Here is a 19545-nt window from a genome sequence, read left to right as displayed (position 1 = left end):
TTTTATTATTTTTTCTAATTCTAGGAAATAATTTTTGGTAGTTTGATTGGTGTGACACTGAATAGGTAAATTAATTTAGGTAGGATTGTTATTTTATTGTATTGACTCAGCCTATCCATGAGCAATGAATATCTTCCCAATTGCTTAGGTCTGATTTTATTTGTGTAAAAAGTGTTTCATAATTGTATTTATATAGTTTCTGGATTTGTTTTGTGTAAGTATGCTTTTAGGTATTTTGTATTATCTACAGTTATTTTAAATATACTTTCGCTTTCCATCTCTTGCTGTTATTGGTGACAAGTTTTAATTTCTTTATCTGAGAATTAGCTGTTCATATCTTAAGGAGAACTTTTAAAGTACTATACAAATGGGAGAAAAATTCTTCCAACAACCACAATCTGTGAATTACCTTTTTTATTAAACATGTTTATTATATTTAAGCCACTTTCCTCTTAATCCTTTATGTCTTTGAAAGAGAATATTTCACAGATGTTTGGAAGGAAAATTTGTTCCAGATGCCCTAATTTTACCTTAGTAAATACCTCTTTCTCTATACTAAGTCTAGGACACTATATGATAATCAGCAAAGAATCTTTGAGGGGGACATGCACTAGTTTGAGCCAATGGTATTAGAGAAAGCTGCCCTATTGCTTCTCAGGAGTACCGCTAGAACTCTAAGGGAGATAATTATCCAGCATGGTTCTGGGAACCCAACTTGACTGTGAGAGTAGGATTCTCTGTATTTTTTTAGATTTCATATATAAGGCACTTTATAAAACTTAAAATGCTTGTTATTATTGTTAATATTATTAGACAGCCATTGAATTTTATGTGAAATCAGTAACTATGTGTTACAGTAGGTAAAGCACTGGATCCAGGCATAGGATCTCATTTTCTCCAACTGTAACATGGAGGCATGTATCTCATAAGGTAGCTGTGAAGATCGAATGAGATAATGTCTATAAAATACTTAGCAGAGTGCCTAGCATGCAGTAGGCACTATTTAAATGGCTATCCCCAACCACCCATATCTGGCAAGGAAAGACAAGTTGAGATAAAAGAAGGGGGTTGCCAGGTTTATTTAATGAAGGGGAAGATAGGTTGACACAAGGAACTGGGCCAATATCAGCAGTATCCCTCTGAAGATAATTATTCATATTATCATTAGGAAACGTAGTAGAGATTCCCTAATGGGTCGTTGTCTTTACATTAAATAGAATCAGTAGATAAAATAGAAATTGAAAGAATCCACTGATCACCTCCTGAAAGACATTCCTAAATGAAAACCCTCAGGAATACTAAAATTTCAGAGCCTTTCAATCAAAGAGAAAATAATGAAAGCAGCCATCATCAGGACCACACAAGAATTAGCAACAACCACCTTAAAGGAATATGATATACCAGAATGCAAAAGAATTGAGATTACAACCAAGAATTATTTACTTGACAAAACTGTTTATAACCTTTTGTAGGGAAATGGATATTTAATGAAATAGAGGATTTTCAAGGATTCCTGATGAGAAGACTAGAGCTGAATAGAAAATCTGACTTTCAAATTTAAGACTCAAGAGAACCATAAAAAAGCCATAGACTAATTATAAGATTTAATGTCTACAATCTTAAAAAATATGACTGGGTATTTGTTAAGATTATATGTGCTAATTCAATTCTCTTACCTTATTTCTGAAAAAAAATTATAACACCAAAGAAACTGTCAAAAATATTCATGACATTTGACAAGAAAGTATAATTACAAAGTAATATGAGTATAGTATAAATCAATTTGCCACATTATACAAAATAGAAATTTTGAAGATTTTCCCTCTCAAAAGCATACCATTATAAAAGAAATCTCAAACATTGGGAAAATTTTGGTTTTGATTAATAAATGCTAATTTTCTTTTAGAATAATTGACTGATGATGATCTTCATTTAGGTTGGAATTAACAAATTCCTAACTAGCCATACAACTCCTTTCACCTAACCAGAATGAATTACAATTTAACAAAATTTAACAAAATAAATAAAAATACAATTCAACATAAAAAGATTTCTTTCTGTTCTTTTTCTAGTTTTCTCCCTTCCTGCTTCTCATTGTTTCTCCAATTTCTCTGCATGTTAATTAATGTGGGTCAGTGAAGGCAAAATGTGCTCTTGAAATTCCAGCAAGGCAATAATGTTATTGGGTCCAATTCAGAGCAAATAAGAGGCTGAAGATGGAAGGTAGAATGATTACTAGCAACTCTCGGGTCATTCTAGATGTCTTTCCTGGAAAAAGAAAGAATAAAAAAAATAAATCCATGAAATCTGAGGCAAGATAGTGGAGTTATCAAGAAAAGTAAAGACAAGGAGGTGGGATATTTAGATTTCCTCCCTGAATTTAACCCCTTTGCCTGGGATACCTCTCTTAATTTGATGTCTCAAGATGTGGAACAAAGACAATGAGTCCTGGCACACTCTTGACCAGATTTGGAAGATCATGAATAAAGATTAGAACTGACTTCTTGGAGATAAGGGAACAGAGCTTAAGAGAATCCTAGATTTAGAGCTTGAATTGACTTAGAGGTCATCTAGTCCAACTCCCTTATTTTATAGAAAAGCAAAATGAGGACCATCAGGGTAAAGTGACTTGTCAGGAATACCACAGAAAGTAAGTGACAAAGTTTGGATTCAAATATAGGTTTTTGGATTCCAGGTTCAGCACTCTTTCCAGTGTACAACAGTGACTCTCTGGGATAAAAATAAAAACCAGATGGGTCATTTTCTTTTTTTTAAAACCCTTACCTTCTTTCTTAAAGGCTGGGCAATTGGGGTTAAGTGCCTTGCCCAGAGTCACACAGCTAGGGAATAATTTCTGAGGTCATATTTGAACTCAGAACCTCCCATCTCCAGGCCTGGCTCTCTGCTCACTAAGCCACCAAGCTGCCATTTTCCATGTAAGACTGAAGAAGAAAGATTGAGACAAATCTGAAAGTATCCTGAGAGATCATCTCAACATATTTATTCATTTCACACATGAAGGAAAAAGGATGGAGAAAAGTGGCCTTCCATTCTACTCCAAGGCTAATAAATGCAAAACTGGAACATCAAAAGCAAAATGGCAGCTAGATGGTACAGTAGACAGAGCTGACTCTAAAGTAAAACATGATTTTAAATCCTGTTTTAGACATTTACTAGTTGTATGACCCTGGGCAAGTCATTTAATGTCTGCCTAAATCAGTTTCCTCACCTATAAGGTGAGGATGACAATATCACCTACCTTCCAGGGTAGTTGTGAGGATAAAATAAAATATGCTAGTATTATTAATAACAAATTTTCTGAATATCCTTTTGGTAACAATAAGGTATAATATGGGGATAATATGAGATAATATTTATAAAGTTCTCCCTAAATCCTAGCTATTGGAAAGAATATTGGATGGGAGACCAGAGTGTTGAATTTTAATCACTCATTAACTTTCATACATATATGTCTTGCTCCCTTATTAAATGACAAACTCATTGAGAGAAGATGGACACCAGAGTCATTTCCCAGGAAAGCACCTAAGATGGGAAGGGAAGGTGGCTCACCAAAAAGAATATTAATAGAAAGGGACAGGGTGGCCTCCTGTCCTAGGGGAGAAAACAATCTATTCCCAGCTTTCACACTGTCAGTTACATATGGATGCTTAAGGGAAGGCAACTGTGTGTTTTTAAAAGCAGAGAGAGGCAGAACTCTATAATCCAGCCTCAAATATAAGAGAAATTGGTTAGAATAAATAACAGAGTACTAGGCTTTATGGAAGCTCTTACCCTGGTGTTCAAAGATGTGATAGAGCAATCTAGGACACTGAATTCTAAGCTAGGTTTTGAACTCAAGGCTTCTTTATTCATTCATTTAAAAAACATTAAGTGCCTGCTCTATGTAAGATACTGTGGGATATGAAGAAGAAAACAATGTTGTTTCTAATGCCAAGGAGATGACAATTGTACGAGGCCTTTCCCCCTCCTTAAAGGACTGCCGTGTTTCCCCAATGCTTTGGGACTAGAGACTGGGGAGAGATCCTAAACTGCCAGGGGCACAGTGTGGGAATATCTATGAGGTAAGAGATCTTAAAAGGAGCACCAGGAAGGACTGAAGTAAAAGGGAAGAAAGGAGGGAAAATAGTTGTGGGAAGCCAATAAGAGAAACAGTCTCAAATAGATAATAATCTGAGACTCCTCTTTTGACTCCTTTTCTGATCCACACCTCTTTCCTTATTGAAAAGCTTTAAGTTCCTAGCAAACCAACAGTTAAGAGTTTAACAATTTCTCTCCAAGACTAAAGACAGAAATTAAGCAAAAGGCTGCTTGGACTCTGAATCTGTTTCTAGACACATCAAGGTCAGTAATGGACAAAATTTAGACAAAACCTCCTCCAGTGGGGGCTATTCATTCCTGAGAAAGTATTCCCAGACTTAGCTTTCGATAATGGGCCAGCCAAAACTCAGCCTTGGCCTTGTTCTATTCTGAAGTCAAATGAGATTTTTTGTGTTTTGATGTGACGTAATTTGTAATTTCTGTGCATCTGCAAAGTTTCGGGGGGGTTCTTTTGTGTGAAATGAATCTTGAAATATATACAATAAACCTCATGCTCCTGGAGACAGAGCTGGAAGCATGAGCTAAAAGATCTTTGTGTCCTTACTTATCAACTAAGCCATCCTTATCAGATTCTCAGAGATGATAGATAGATCTTGACAAAAAGTTGCTGATTTAGGGGGTTTCCCTCTTCCTCCCTTGCTGTGAAAGAAAGCTTTCTTACAGAAAAGATTCTTCACAATGCGATATCATTAGTAGCCAACAGACCCAAGCTAGTCTTTCTAACCTTGAGTCTAAGATCCTGCTAAAGAAATGTAGCTGTCTTTATGGTTCCAACCACAAACACAAGAACTTTTTTGGGAAATTGGACCAACTTCAGCATCTTGAATACTACAGTCCATTCCATGGCTATTGTACTGGGGCTAATTAAACTGTTCTAATAGCATACTATGAGAAAAAAACAAACAAACGTTGGTTTGGGAGTTTGAGGACCTGGGTTTGAAACTTCTTATGGCTTTATGAGTCACAGCTTCCCTAGGTACCATTTTTCTTATCTGTAAAATGGAGGTGTAGGAGTAGAATGCCCTCAGCTCTATAGCTATGATTTCTAGGAATATAATTTCTATTAATGGTAGCTCTATACCCCTGGTGACATGGTATATCAGGATATGTTTGTTATTTATGATTTTTGATAGCCCCAAACTAAAAAGAATAACCAAAAGAGAGAGTGGGTACCATAAGGTATAGGAAGTCTCTGAAGTAGCTTGTGCATTGTTCAACACCTTAAAAGAGAAGATACACAGAAGCAGTCCCTAGAAGCAATCTGACCCATGCATAGAAAAAAAATTGTCTTGATAGACAATTAAAGGGAACTGACCACTGAGATAGGCATCCTCTCAATCTCAGAGGAATATCTCCTTTAGCTAAGATTTGGCCAGGAACAAAGCTCAGGAGGTCTGTCTTTGTGGGTATTGGTTGGGGTCAAAGTCAAGAATAACTGTAACTCAAATCTCTTCAGGCCCCTAAGATCTCAAGCTCCTGGGGAAATGGTCAGAAATTTACCTGCACAGAGCTCCTTGGCAAGAACGGAACTGGAGTTGTTGCTGACAGGGTTTTTGGCGGTACAGGTGTAGTTCAGGTCATGGTCACCAGGTTTCCAAATGAAGGTGAGGATAGGTCCTCTAGTGGATACATAAACCCCCTGTCCCTTGGACATCCAGCTGTATGATGCATTCTCTCTTATTTGTTCCACAGAACATGTCAAGTTGACAAGACAGGTACCATTATCATCAAACCTAGGACTAGCTGTAATTTTTGGTTTTGTCAATCGCTCTGCATGGGAAGCAAAATATAATATTCAATGAGATGGTTCAGTTGTGGCTCCTCCCCTGTAGAGATGGTCAATGATTTGCTTAAGCACTATGGATCTGAACCCTGGGTTTCAGATTCTATCCTTGCGTTACCACAAAGGAGAGGGAGTCAATGACTCCAGATAATCATTATCCAGTTCCAGTTGCTAACATTACCTGAGCCTCTATACCCAGAGCTACAAAAGAGTGTTCAAGTAGGGAACACCTCCTTCTACACAAAGAGAAATGTGTGAGGAGTGTAACAGGTATTGGTTTCTTGGTCCCATTTCTGAGAAGCTTGGGTCTGCCATTACCTTTGTTGGACAGAAGGTAATAACGACCAAGGGAATAATATTTTCCTCCAACCTTTCTGAGAAACTAGTTTACCTATATTAGGCCACCATTGATCAGAAAAGAATGGTAGTAGGAGAAGAGGAGGACAATTATCCCAGGACAGTCGCATCCTGCTCTAGGGACAAGAAAAAGGATTTTCCTTCTTGTAAGCTTAAGACACACCATTATATGAGAGATCAGTTATTCTTAACTATAATGCAGGTGACATAATTTCATGTAATTCTAATATGTTAGAGATGAAAAGGATCTTAAGGTTATCGAGTCCAACATCTCTTTCAGTTCCAAGATTCCCTCTGCAATATCTCTCATAGTTGTTCATCTGGCCTCTGATTGAGCATATTAAAACAAAGGGAATTCACTACCTCAATGCAGTCAATTCCAAATGGAACAGCTCTACTTACATTAAACTATCTTCCTCACATTTTAACTTAAATCATTTTTATTAACTTAAATCATTAAAATTAAATCATTTTAACTTATAGAATTTTGGACTTAGGGAAGGAATCTTAAAGGCTTTGTAGAACCATCCCTCATTTGACATATAGGAAGCTAAAGCCCCCCAAAAGTGAAGTAACTTACCCAGTTATGTAAATGTTAAAGGACAAAGTCAGGATTTATAAGTCATACCATTAAAAAATAATCTCTCAAGAGCACAGTTGGCTCCTAGTTTATTATTTTTCTTTGCCAATTTTTCCCTCATGATATGAGAGATCAGTGCATACCTTTGCTTGAAGCAGAGCACCCTTCCTGGGTGGACTTGCCTTTGCCTTGACCCATTGGCCTCTACCTTCATTTTTTTTTGGTCTAATTTTCTAGTTCCTGATGATACTGTTTCAATTGATGGTTTCCCTTTCCATCCTTCTAAAAAATATTCATTAATAATTTAACACTAAATATGATTTAAGCCAAGTAAATTTGCTCAATAACTATTTATATTGAAATTAATTAATTTTAATGGATTATATATAAAAAACTTCTACCACTTCAAGTCTTCATCAAGATTCTTTATCCATTCACTTTTCTCTTTATATCATTAGTATATACTATATTCTCCAAGTTATCCTTTTTTTACCTTGAATTATTTAAGAAACTTATTTCTAGATTTCTTTACATATCTCATATATGACATTAATCATGTGACAGTTTTTATTACATTAATAAACCTACTGGTAGAAATTCATTCTGTTTACATATCTTCATAATTATATGGAATCCTATGACAATCTTAGCAGAAATAGCTTTTAAAATTATTATTTTTGCTTTTAATTAAAAAGACACCTTTAAAAACACCTTTAGGATCCATATCCTTGAGTCAAAGGTACAATTATTTTTGTAATTTTTATAAAGTAATTCAAGATTTCTTGCTAAAAAGATTGTGCTAGTTTGCTATTCTGCAAGTGATGGATGTTAGTACTTATTCTTCAACAACCTCCTTGCTTATTATTTTTTCCAGTTTGATCAGTGAGAGATAGCATAACAAAAGAGTTTAAATTTGCCTCTCTTACTTCAGTCTCCATATTTCCTACTGATCCCCATGACCAAGTTGTCTTGCCTGAAGGCATTCTTATATGGCTGTAACTTCAAATTCAACAAAACAGAACTCATCATCTTTCCCCTCAGACTCAAATTTATTTTTAATTTCTCAATTACTTTTGAGGACACCACTATCTTTCTCTTTCTTGGGTTTACTACTTTGTTGTAACCCTCAACTTCTTATGGTCAAATCTTGTTCTACCTCCATAATATTTCATGCATGTGTATATAAACATATTTGCATATATATAAACACACACATACATACACATGTATATCTGTGTCCCTATATATCTTGTTTCCTTGCCCATCTTGTTTGCTCAGACTATTAAGCACCTTAATAAATGCTTTCTCTAACTATATCAACTTTCTTTCTTTGTATATTCCTGCAGAACTTGAATTCCTTCATTCTTGAATTATGGACATTTCTAGCCCTGCCCTGTCTACTCCAATTCCCTTCTTAGATTACTCTCCCCTGCCAGCTTTGTCCTGTTATTACTGATGCCCCAGTATGACACTAATCTTTTAAAAACATTTTTTGTCATGCCACTATAGGGCTCAAGTATCCTTAATATCCATAATGAATCAAGTGCTCTCCAACCTTATTTCTCACGATTCTCTAAAATCCATACTCCAGTAAAATTAGTGTTTTCACTGTCCTCCCAAAATATGAGAGGAGTTTGAAAACTGTATGGTGTCATGAAATTTGTAGTTTAGAAGACAAACTTTATCAGATCCAGGATGACCTATGATTACTGTGATCTCTGAATCAAAAGGCAGATTTAAGAAACACTAGGAAATATATAGTCTATGAGGGAGAGACAGAAGAGCAGGAACTGAAATAGCAGAACTCCTGTAGCACTAAGGTTATCCTCTTCTTGATAGGGAGTCCTGAGCTTCCCTAGAGAGGGGAAAGATAGAGTAGGGCCATCAGCCAGCCCTTCATCCCAGAGTAAAAAGAGTTGGACTGAAAATACTAGTTTTACTCACCTCTTTAAGGACAATGGAAATTCCAAGAAAAGGTCTATTCTTTCCACAATGTCCTATTCCTGTCTGTGTACTAATAGAAATTATAATGTCCCCACCTTGCTTCTTAATCCAAACATGTCTGGTAATTTCAATGTTGTATGACCAAAAGAAGTGGGGTTACCTAGAGACAGACATAAATTTAAATTTGGGCAGAGAGACAAACTTCTGCCTAAATATGAGGAATTGTCCTAATTGGGGATACTGAGCTCAACAGTTAAGGGGTTCAATAACTGGAGTGCAGGATTTGGAATATGAAAGTCCTGAGTTCACATCTGACCTCAGACACTTACCAGCTCTCAAACTCTGAGCAAATCACTTAATTTCTGTCTACCTTAGTTTCATCATTTGTAAAATAAATATGATAAAAGAATTTTTATCTGCCCAGAATTTTTGGGAAGATAAAATGAGATGCCTGTAAAGTGCCTTGCAAACTTTAAAGCACAATATAAGTGCTAGCTATTATTTTAATTTCATATACTCTTCTTAAATGGACAAAAGAAGAGATTTTGTAGATCTGAGGAACATTATATTGCTTTTTTTAAAAATGAATATGGTGGAGAGGACACTGCCCAGTAATGGGGACATCCTTTACAGTGAAACCCACAACTTTCAAATGTTACATAAGATTGGTAATCAATGCGCATGAATGTCTTGCCACAGCTTCTCTTCCTATTCCTCTTTGGCGTCTTTTACATTGTCTCCTGAGAACCTCTTCCCTTGCCATTTTGTCCTCTTCTCTCCTTTTCTTCCTCTTTCTCCTTTCTATCTGTTTTCCTTCCCTCTTCTTTGCTTATTTCTTTCTTTTCCATTGCCTCCATGGAATCTTTACTCCCATACTACTTTTCTTTCTCATCTCTACCTTTTCTATCCAGCTGCACTCTTTTGAACTTTTCTGTCACACCTCCAGGAATCTAATCATCCTGCAAGACCACATCAGCCTTAAAACACACATCATCAGTACCATCTATCCCTGAGATCCCTTTGACTGGAGAGCAGAAAGGAGAGCACTTGCCCAAGCCTTCATTTAAGAACAACACTTAAGACAGCTATCTCTTCTTTTTCCCATCGACTGCCGGCTTTTGGACTTCATCAAGTCTCTGTGCCAGATACTTTCCTTCCCCTTCCCCCATTTCCATCCTCCTTTTGTGTATTGTCTTCTCCCATTAGTTTGAAAACTCTTTGAAGTTTTGAAGTACCTTTTTTTTCATATTTCTATCTCTACCTCTTAGCACAGATGCTCAATAAATGTTTATTGATTAGATTTTTCTTTGTTCTCTTTTCACTGATATCCTTTACTTTCACCTCTTCCTCATCTTTCTCCTTTCTATTTCCCTTCTTCTCCCAAGGTCCCCAATGATTATCTCCAAAATCGTCCTTAGCAGGCAAAGCTAGGGGCAATAGGTGGAACTTTAAAGAAGAAAATTTAGACTCAGTGTCAGGGAAAACTTCCTAAAAATTAGAGTTATATAAAATTGGAATGACCTGTCTCAGGAGGTGGTAGGTTCTCCCCACCTTGAAAGTCTTTAAGGTGACACTGGATGACCAGTTGTATCTCTTCCAACTCTCAACTGCCCCTAGTCAAGGTTCTAAACCCTCTTAACTGCCAGAAATTCTGCAGTTAGCATTTTGCAGGGTTGATTGCACCTCTGCACTACATTTGTTGAGTCATGATGAGGTTCTTTGTCATATTCCTTCTTGCCTCAACTCTACGTAACTTACCATATACATCCAGCCTGATGTGCTCTGAGTGCTCCTGACTTGCATCGAATGAGAAAGTCTGGAGCTTATAGATGCTACTATCTTCCTTCTGAACGTGTTTGATATGAATGGTGATATTATTAACATCAAAGGAGATTCGTGGTTTCATGTTTGTTTCAAAAATTGTAGTTTCTTCTTCTCTGGTCCATCTTAGGATTTTCTGGGTCTCGTTATAAAACCATGAAACTTCTGAAAGCTCAGTATAGGGTTCAGAGTTCTTGAGACTTACAGAGTCACCAACAGCACTTATTACATGTCTTGCTGAGTAAACTGCCAACCAGAGTCAGAACAAGAACCTTGTTAGTGATAGCACAATAACAATAGCTATTCAAGAATCATATCATATACGGGAAAACTAGGTGGTTCTGTGGATTGAGAGCCAGGCCTGGAGGAAAGAGGTTCTGGTTTCAAATGTGGCTGCAGACACTTCCTAGCTGTGTGACTCTGGGTAAGTAATTTTATCCCCATTGCCTAGCCATTATCACTCTTTGGCCTTAGAATTGATACTTAGCATTGATTCTAAGACAGAAGGTAAAAGATTTTTTAAAAGTAAATTAGAGGGACAGCTGGGTAGCTCAGTGGATTGAGAGCCAGGCCTAGAGACAGGAGGTCCTAGGTTCAAATCCGGCCTCAGACACTTCCTAGCTGTGTGACCCTGGGCAAGTCACTTGACCCCCATTGCCTACCCTTGCCAATCTTCCACCTATAAGTCAATGCACAGAAGTTAAGGGTTTAAAAAATAAAAAAAAGTAAAAAAAAGTAAATTAGGAATTCGCAGTGCAAATCTAAGTATAATTTTCTCACTTTAATTCCTTGCTTTTTTGAAGTATGTTAATGTAGAATATATTTTGCATGATTTCACATGGATAATTGATATGATATTGCTTGCCTTCTCAGTGGGCAGGGGAAGACTGGGAAGGAAGAAGTAAATTTAGAACTCAAAATTTAAAAAGAAAACAATGTTTAAAATAAATAGATGATAAAAAATTTAAAAACTTAGATCATTAATTCAATAGACATTTATGATGTGTCTACTATACTTAGAGCATTCTGCTAGATACTAGAGAAAAACAATATCAAAACCAATTCCTGCCCTCAGGGCCTTATTTTTTACTAGGTGTTACTACATATGAATAAGTAAGTATATAGAAGAAGATGAGAGAGAGAGAGAGAGAGCTAAGACTGAGGTAAAATCAGAAAATCTCTTATTATTACAGGACATGGCACATGGAGGAAGCTAGAGATTCTAAAATGTTGTGGTATAGAAAGAATGCAATCCAGGCATAATAGATAGTAGATGCAAAACCACAAAGGCATGAAGTGGAATGCTGAGTTCACTGAACATCAAATTCATCACTCTGGCTGAAACAGAATTTGTAAAGGGGAATATTGTAAAATAATCCTGGAAAAGGAACCTAAAGCCAGATTGTTAAGGGTTTTAAATGCCAAACTAAAGAATTTATTAATTTACTCTGGAGAAGAATAAAGTCACCAGAGCTTCATAATTAGAGGGCTGACAAGGTCAGGTTTGTGTAGTAGAAAAATAATTTTGACAACTGTATAGAACATTGATGGGCAAACTTTTTAAAGAGGGGGCCAAAGGAAAGGAAATGCTCATCTGTCAGTCTGTTTCTAAGGCAACTCTTTCAAAATTTCATTGTATTGTGTCCTATTCATTGTATTCGTCAGATTAGGAATAATGTCGTGCAGTTGGATAGAACATTTCAGGGGACCTCATCTGGCCTGTGGGCTGTAGTTTGCCCATCACTAGTATAGAGGATGAATATGCATAAAAAAGGGGGGAAAGGCTAGAATCAAAGAATTAGTAATTAATTATAATAATCAAACATTAAGCTTAAAACTGTACTAAGACTTTGGGGACCAAGTATATAGTAGAAATCATCATGAGACATTGTGAGAGTGTTGTGGGAGAAGAGATGAGGGTTGGAGAAGAAATACGAAGGATACTCATAGATTAAGATAAAGATAGTGATCACATAAGGGAGACTAAGGAGGAAGCAACAGATAGGTAAGAGGGAAAGTAGGATATGTGGCAGAAGGATAAATATTGATGTGGAATAAAGATACAACCATAGAATTTAGCAATTAAAATATTTTTATAATCTTGGAAGAAATAGGTATAGCTGAGCAATTAATTATAATACCTAGGGAATTAAGACCTGAAAAATGAGTGGGACAAATGGGAGTAGAGTCAACTTATGTAGATAGATTTTTAAAGGAGTTTTGGGGGCAACTAGGTGGCTCAGTGGATTGAGAACCAGGCCTAGAGACAGGATGTTCTGAGTTCAAATCTGACCTCAGACACTTCCTAGCTCTGTGACCCTGTGCAAGTCACTTTATCTCCAGTACCTAGTTCTTATTGCTCTACTGCTTTGGAACCAAAACCTGGTATTAATTTCAAGATGAAAGATAAGATTCATAATGAATAAATAAATAAATAGATAGATAGATAGATAGATAGATAACTAGATAAATAAATAAATAAATAGAGTTTAGCTATAAAAGAAAGAAGAAAAATATGAGATGGTAGCTCAAAATCTTGAAATTATGTGGGTAAAAAAGGAAATAAAATTTAATTTGTGTTACATAAATGTAAAATCTTACATATAAGGTTTTCTTTTCTATTTTTAAAAACTACTATATACATACAGAATGAAGAGACTTATTTCTAACAATTTATGAAAAAATCTGGAAATTTGAGTCAACCAAAAGGTCAATATAAATTTGGACTGCTAAAAAAGATGAGATTATTTGGGACTATATTAATAGAAATATATATAAGATCTAGTTGGTTCTCATATGAACTATCATGCTTAGTATGGATCACCACATTTCTTTGCTTCTTTGAAGGATTTAGAAAATACAGGATGAAAAGAAGTGGACAAATTTTAACCCATACCTGTGGAGGAAGTTCTCATATTCATGAGATTATAGACCAATCAATATAATGTTCAAACTTGAATTCTTTGAAATATCTAACTGTTAGTCCTTGTGAATATGATTCTGAATTTGATTCAAATTCTAATGGGTCTGTGTATGACCTTTTTCCAATGACTCTGTTTAGAATTGAATTAATTTCTGGATCTTGATGAGAAAATCAGAATTAACCCAATAAAGCAATGATGTATGCCCTGAAAGTAACCCTGCAAATGTTCCTGCACAAGAATGGTTCACTCCAGCCCTGATGGATCCTTGAGTTCCTGCAGAGAACTCCAAGACTGTCTTCTTCTGTTGTTATCAAAGTCATGTCCTGGTCTATATTCCAAACTATTGAGGAACAACTCTTGTTGCTAGACCAGAGACTCTCCTTCTCTCTTACTTAGAATACTATAAAATCTATAACCCACTCCTCTTCCCTGGGTTTGGTTTATTCCAACCCCTGCATCTGTATCTTGTTTTCTCTCTCTTAAAGGAAATAAACAATTTTGCTGAGCGCACTGTGGCTCTCTGTTTTTTAGGGGAAGTTATCTTGTCCCTCTCTATTTTTAAGGATTGACAGTAATTGATGGTCAGTATTAGGATTAGAAAATGGAAGCCACTCTTGCTCTCTGGGACCTGGCTGAGATGAGGTACCCACAGGGGCATATTTTGCTCTTCTCAGATTGAATTTCAGTGTGAATAGCAGTGAGTGAACTGTCTTTTCTCCAATTCCAATTCCTGAAGGTCCCATTTTTTTTTTTTGGTCAAACTCCCTTTTCCCTTGAGAGAGTGAATTCCTAATGTGGCAAATGAAGAATAGACAAGTGGCTCTCTCTTCCAAGGAAGTCTTTGGTTTCAGAATAAAGGTACCTTGGTCATTTCCTTTGACTATGATAAATCTGGGTAGCAAGGAATAGCTACCAAAGGAATATGGTGGCAGGGCATTTTTTTTTTTACAGACCTCTGGAAGATCCCCATTAGAAGGTGTTGAGAAGTAAGAGATTTTTATGTTATTTCTGCATAAGTTGTCTGATGGATCATTGAGTCAGTAATCCACCATTCCAGAGAAATACCACAATTTACTCAAAGTGTGATTCTGGAGGAGACCATCTTAGCACAGTAGGAGGTAAGATCTTTTTGACTTAGTTTTCCCATTGTGTTACTTCATTTTGAACAAGAATGTTTCCCACCTGATTATTCTTAAGTCTCACAGTGAGGTAGAATTGTTATTGCATGATTAGTTGTCAATTGTGACTCTTCCCTGAAGTCAAACAGAGTTAAAGATGCTTTGTACTGGTATAAATGTTTAGTCATTCTGTTGCTTTAGAACTAAAAGACCAGTTTTGATGCTTTTATAATCATGTCACTACTTTTTCCTTTTATAGCAAATTTCTATAAGCAGAGCAAGTGATCAATAGAAGATATAAGCATAATGCAAATATGTAAGATGTTACTGCTTTTAATCTGAATGGGTAGTCAGTCATTCTGTATCCCAAGCAACTAAGTGAATTAGTATTTGTAATTTGCCTTTTAATGCTTAGATGGTCATGTATAAGATTAAGTCCCTGAAATAGCTAATTCTTTTAAAATGTAAATAATGTTTGTGTAACATCTATTCCATATGAATATAGTCAACAACTGAACATGCTTAACTCTAGGTAACCCATTTGAGTTTTACTATTTTCTTTCTACAACTGGGAATTAAGTTTATCTACACACCCCATCCCAAACTTTTTGTTTCAACTGGAATAAAGTCAGCCTCTTCTAAGTAAATACATCTGTGTAAGTAGATTCAACTTAGAGAAACTATCTGCAAAGAGTGTTGTTACCTATGTTTTCATATGTAATATCGGATCTTTAACAGTATCTGAGCATCTTAAAGGAATTAGAATTAGAGTAGAAGTTTTGAGAAAGCAAAGAGGATCAGATAATCCTGTATGTTAAATGTAATTAATGGGTCATGTAAAAGGCTAAATTCTCTGAAACTTTCCAGTGAGGCCTGGGTTCCTAATTTGGTATTATTCTTTTAGTTCTATTATTAATATTGTCAAAACCACAAGGTTCTAGATGGTTTTCACCACATCAGCTAGTAAATGGAAAAGAAAAATTTGAAAAGCTGTACTAATTTGTATTGAGATCTGCTTTATAAAATATTTTAGAAGGAACATCTGAGGAATCTCTACAAGTAACTTGGAACCAAAGAAGCAAATCTACTGAGAGGAGGCCTACCCAAGAAAATGTGTTTTTTAGAGATCAAACAACTACATGAGTCTTTTAAGATCTGAGATGAAATTTATAGACATTGGGATTGAGCTACTAAAATACAAAGAGAAAAAAATGAGAAAGGACCTGTTTTTCCAAAAATATTTATAGCTGCTCTTTTTGTGGTGGCAAAGAATTGGAAACTAAAGAGATGTCCCTCAATGGGGAAATGACTGAACAAATTGTAGTATATTATGGTGAGGAAATACTATTGTGCTATAAGGAATGATGAACAGGATGATTTCAGAAAGAGCTAGAAAGACCTGTGTGAACTGATGCAAGAGTGAAACGAGTAGATCTTGGATATCATTATACACAGTAACTGCAATATTGTGGAACAATCAAATGTGATAGACATTGCTAATAGCAATACAGTGAACCAGGAGAATTCTGAGGGATTTTGAAAAAGAATGCTATCCACCTCTAAAGAAAGAACTGTTCAAAAGAAATTCAGATGAAAACATGATTTATCATTTCTATATTTGGGTATATATTTTGGGGTTTGGTTTTATAAGATTATTCACTTACAAAAATGAATAAAATGGAATTATTTTTGCATGGTAATACATATATAACCCAGATTTAATAATAATAAAAAATCCAAATTAAAAAGTGCGAAGAGTTTTGATGCTGGTTAACATTGATAATCATTATTGTATTACTTCGGCTTTTTGTTTCACTATATCTGTATATTGAATTCTGTTTTTTAGTGCCTTTGTGTTTGTTAAATGTCTCCTGACTATTATGTCAAGTTATGCAAAGCTGGTGGTAACCAGACTTATGGTCCACCAAGCTCTTCCTTCTTGGCAATTGGGAGTCCTCTGGGGCCCCTTGGCCAAGATGGGGGATGTGATGTGTCCCTGAATTGCTACCTGGAACCTAATAATGGGTAAAGGAATTACCATATGGTGCCGGATCCTGTACCTGGTACAACATAGGGGTTCCCTCTTTCATCTCTTTCTGACTAGGTATCCAATACTCTTACTATCTCTGGGTGGTGAGAGTTTCTAGTACTACTGCTAATGCTATCACTGTCACTGATGCCATTTCCAAGGCCTACAGCTGGTATTCCCAGCTATGTGCTCCATGCCAGCCAGCCAGTCTTCATTCCAATGTTACAAACCTCCCCTTCTTACCTTCAAGTTCTGCCTTGCCAAAAAAAAAAAAAAAAATCACACCAACCTTTTGTAAGTTATGCAACTCCAGAATTTTATTTGACTCATAATTTTAAAAGTTTTTTGAAGGGGTATGGAGGAGAATTTAGCTAGACTGATCCTTCTATTTCGCTATTTTGACTCTGTCTCCCAGTCTATTATCAGGGGCAAGAGATTTAAAAATAATGAGAAGTCATTTTTCTTCTCTTTTTAGAATTATATAATTTTAGAAATTATATAATAGAAATAAACTGTTCTAATCTCCTCATTTTACACATAACTGAGGTGTGTACTTGATTTGCTTATATATGTATGACACCTCTCTCCATTGCTACTTAATTCTAATTAGAAATTTCTTCCTTATATTGAAATGAAATCTCTCTGTAACTTCTTATTTATTAGTACTAGCGACTTCCTCTTAGCCAAAGAAGGATAAGCCTTCTTACACAAAACAACTTTTGAAAATCTGTAGACAGCTATAATGGCACTTCTATAATGGCACTTCCATTCTTTTCTAGGTTAAACATGGAATAATAGGATCTAGGGCTAGAAGGAACTTCAGAGATCATCTAGTCCAATTTTCCCTTTTTACAAAGAAGAAAACTAAGAAGCAGAAAGGTACATATCGCCACCTCCCACCATCATTCCTCATGTGACATGATTTCTAGATCCTTCACTTTTCTCAATGCCCCACTCTGGAACTCTTTTGATAGTGTTAACACTTAAAACCAGAGACAAATATAACTATTCCCCTAAAAAACAGGGAGTAACAGTGTGTTCAGTAAAATTGTTTATTTCCTTTTAGAGAAAGAACAAGATACATATGCAGGAGTTGGAATAAACCAAACCCAGAGAGGAAGAAGAGGTTACAGATTCTATAGTATTCTAAGAAAGAGAAGAAGGAAGTCTTTGGGATTGGACAACAGCAGGAAGTGTTTCTCAGCACCAGCTTGGAATACAGACCAGGACATGACTTTGATAACATGGAAGACAGCTTTGGAGTTCTCTGCAGGAACTCAGGGATGACTCAGGGCTGGTCTGAACCATTCTTGTGTGGGAACATTTGCAGAGTTAATTTCAGGGCATACATCCTTGTTTTATTAAGTTAATTCTGATTTTTCTCATTAAGATCTCGAAATTAATTCAGTTCTAAACAACATAGAGCCATTGGAGAAAGGGTCATACACCGTGCTAGTACCTGGAGTCGCAAGGGAAAAGGAGCCCTTCCTAAATAAGGAACAGAATTCAGAGTAGGACAGGGACACATACCAGTCCCTAGATCACACCACATTGGAAGCACTGAAAACTAGTTCAGAAAATAGTGAGGTGAAAAAGTCTAAAGTTTGAGATAATGATTCCCCACCCGAGGTGAGAAAACTCCAATTTCATTTTTTCTGCCTATTTCTTGACTTTTAACTTAAAGTTGAAGTATGTGGTGTTGATGGAATACTATTGTGCTATATGAAATAAAAAAGGGATCAATTTCAAAATAAATATAGGAAGCCTTGTGTGAATTGATGCAAAGGGTAGTGAGTGGAACCAGGAGAACACTGTTTATGGTAACAGAAATAGTATAAAAATGATCATCTGTGAAGCTACTCTGATCAATACAATGACCTATAACAATAAACAATTAAAAACCAAAGATTATAAAAACAAAACAAAATATCTCTTACTTTGCATTTTTTGCCCTTGGCTCATAGTGAAGGACAGAAGAGAATTGGCTAATGGGGAAGGAATCCTAAAACTAGATCTGTAAATTCAGAGAAGTCAGGCAGGTTTCCTGATTTGGATCTTATGCAATACATTGGAAAGAGCTGGCCTGAGAAAGAGGAAACATGATGGACTCAAGTATATATAGAATAAAAATCGTCATGCCTGACTTACTTATCTTTTGCTGACACCTCCCCATGACCTCACTAACACAAATCATGACTCCCTTCCTTTGTCCATCTCTCTTTTGATCTCCTCTTGTTAAAAAGGGGGAGTTAGATTCAAATGAAATATGGATGTGCCTCTTAACTCCCAAGAGTTCAATGGCTAAGGTTGAAATGATTACTATGAAGGGACGGAGCATTACATGTACTGTTGTTTTGTAATTCCATCTTCCCTCAGCCTCCAAACCTAGAACCTCCCGACAAAGAGATAGCTAAGAATGAATACAAAATACCTTGTGAGGAGATCATGAGCAAAAGCAGACACAGCTTCCACCTGCTAAAGAGCATGCTGGAACCTCTGAGAATTCAAACCAGTGAAGAGGAAATTCTGATATTAGTCTCTTTCCTCCTCTTCTTCTACCGCCTCCTCTTTCTTACCCATGAGACCACATCCTTTCTGTCATAACAGGGGTGGAGCCTGAAAACAAAAACTGGAAATGGGGAACTTAGGGTATTTAGAAAATTCTTTTTTTTTTCACTCTTGAAACTTCCTAGGTCTCTTTGGGCAACTGAGTTAGCAAAAGTGATGAGGCATCCTCTGTGACTAAATCCTGGCTTAAAATGGAAACCACTTCTCCAAAGAAGACAGGCTGAGAGAATGGCTAGAAAGTTATACCCCAAAGGAAGGAGTAATTCAGCCTACAGAAAGGTAATGATGAGTAACATTCACAG

At 36.1% G+C, this 19545-nt stretch overlaps 1 protein-coding gene across 1 annotated transcript; it reads right to left on the bottom strand.

Annotated features, from left to right (window-relative positions):
• Nucleotides 1-2089: 2089 nt before the first annotated feature.
• LOC123244748 (SLAM family member 7-like) lies at nt 2090-19161 on the bottom strand. The gene is made up of 4 exons (XM_044673316.1): nt 19107-19161; nt 10542-10850; nt 5620-5889; nt 2090-2268 (listed from the first exon to the last, which is right to left on the bottom strand). The coding sequence occupies exons 1-4, from the start codon at nt 19159-19161 to the stop codon at nt 2180-2182; spliced, it is 723 nt and encodes a 240-aa protein (XP_044529251.1). The 3' UTR covers nt 2090-2179.
• Between the last annotated feature and the right edge of the window lie 384 nt (nt 19162-19545).

This window comes from Gracilinanus agilis, chromosome 4, assembly GCF_016433145.1.
Source record: "Gracilinanus agilis isolate LMUSP501 chromosome 4, AgileGrace, whole genome shotgun sequence".
NCBI classification, from domain to species: Eukaryota; Metazoa; Chordata; class Mammalia; order Didelphimorphia; family Didelphidae; genus Gracilinanus; species Gracilinanus agilis.
Note: the sequence above shows the minus strand (reverse complement) of the source record. Positions and strands in the feature narration are given on the sequence as shown.

Excerpts from the sequence above, each read along its gene's own strand:
- LOC123244748 (XM_044673316.1), bottom strand. The coding sequence starts at position 19,161 with ATGCTCTTTAGCAGGTGGAAGCTGTGTCTGCTTTTGCTCATGATCTCC. Across the intron at positions 10,851-19,106 it reads GCTCATGATCTCCTCACAAG|TTTACTCAGCAAGACATGTA; the intron begins GTATTTTGTATT and ends TCTGGTTGGCAG. Across the intron at positions 2,269-5,619 it reads TGCCAAGGAGCTCTGTGCAG|GAAAGACATCTAGAATGACC; the intron begins GTAAATTTCTGA and ends TTCTTTTTCCAG.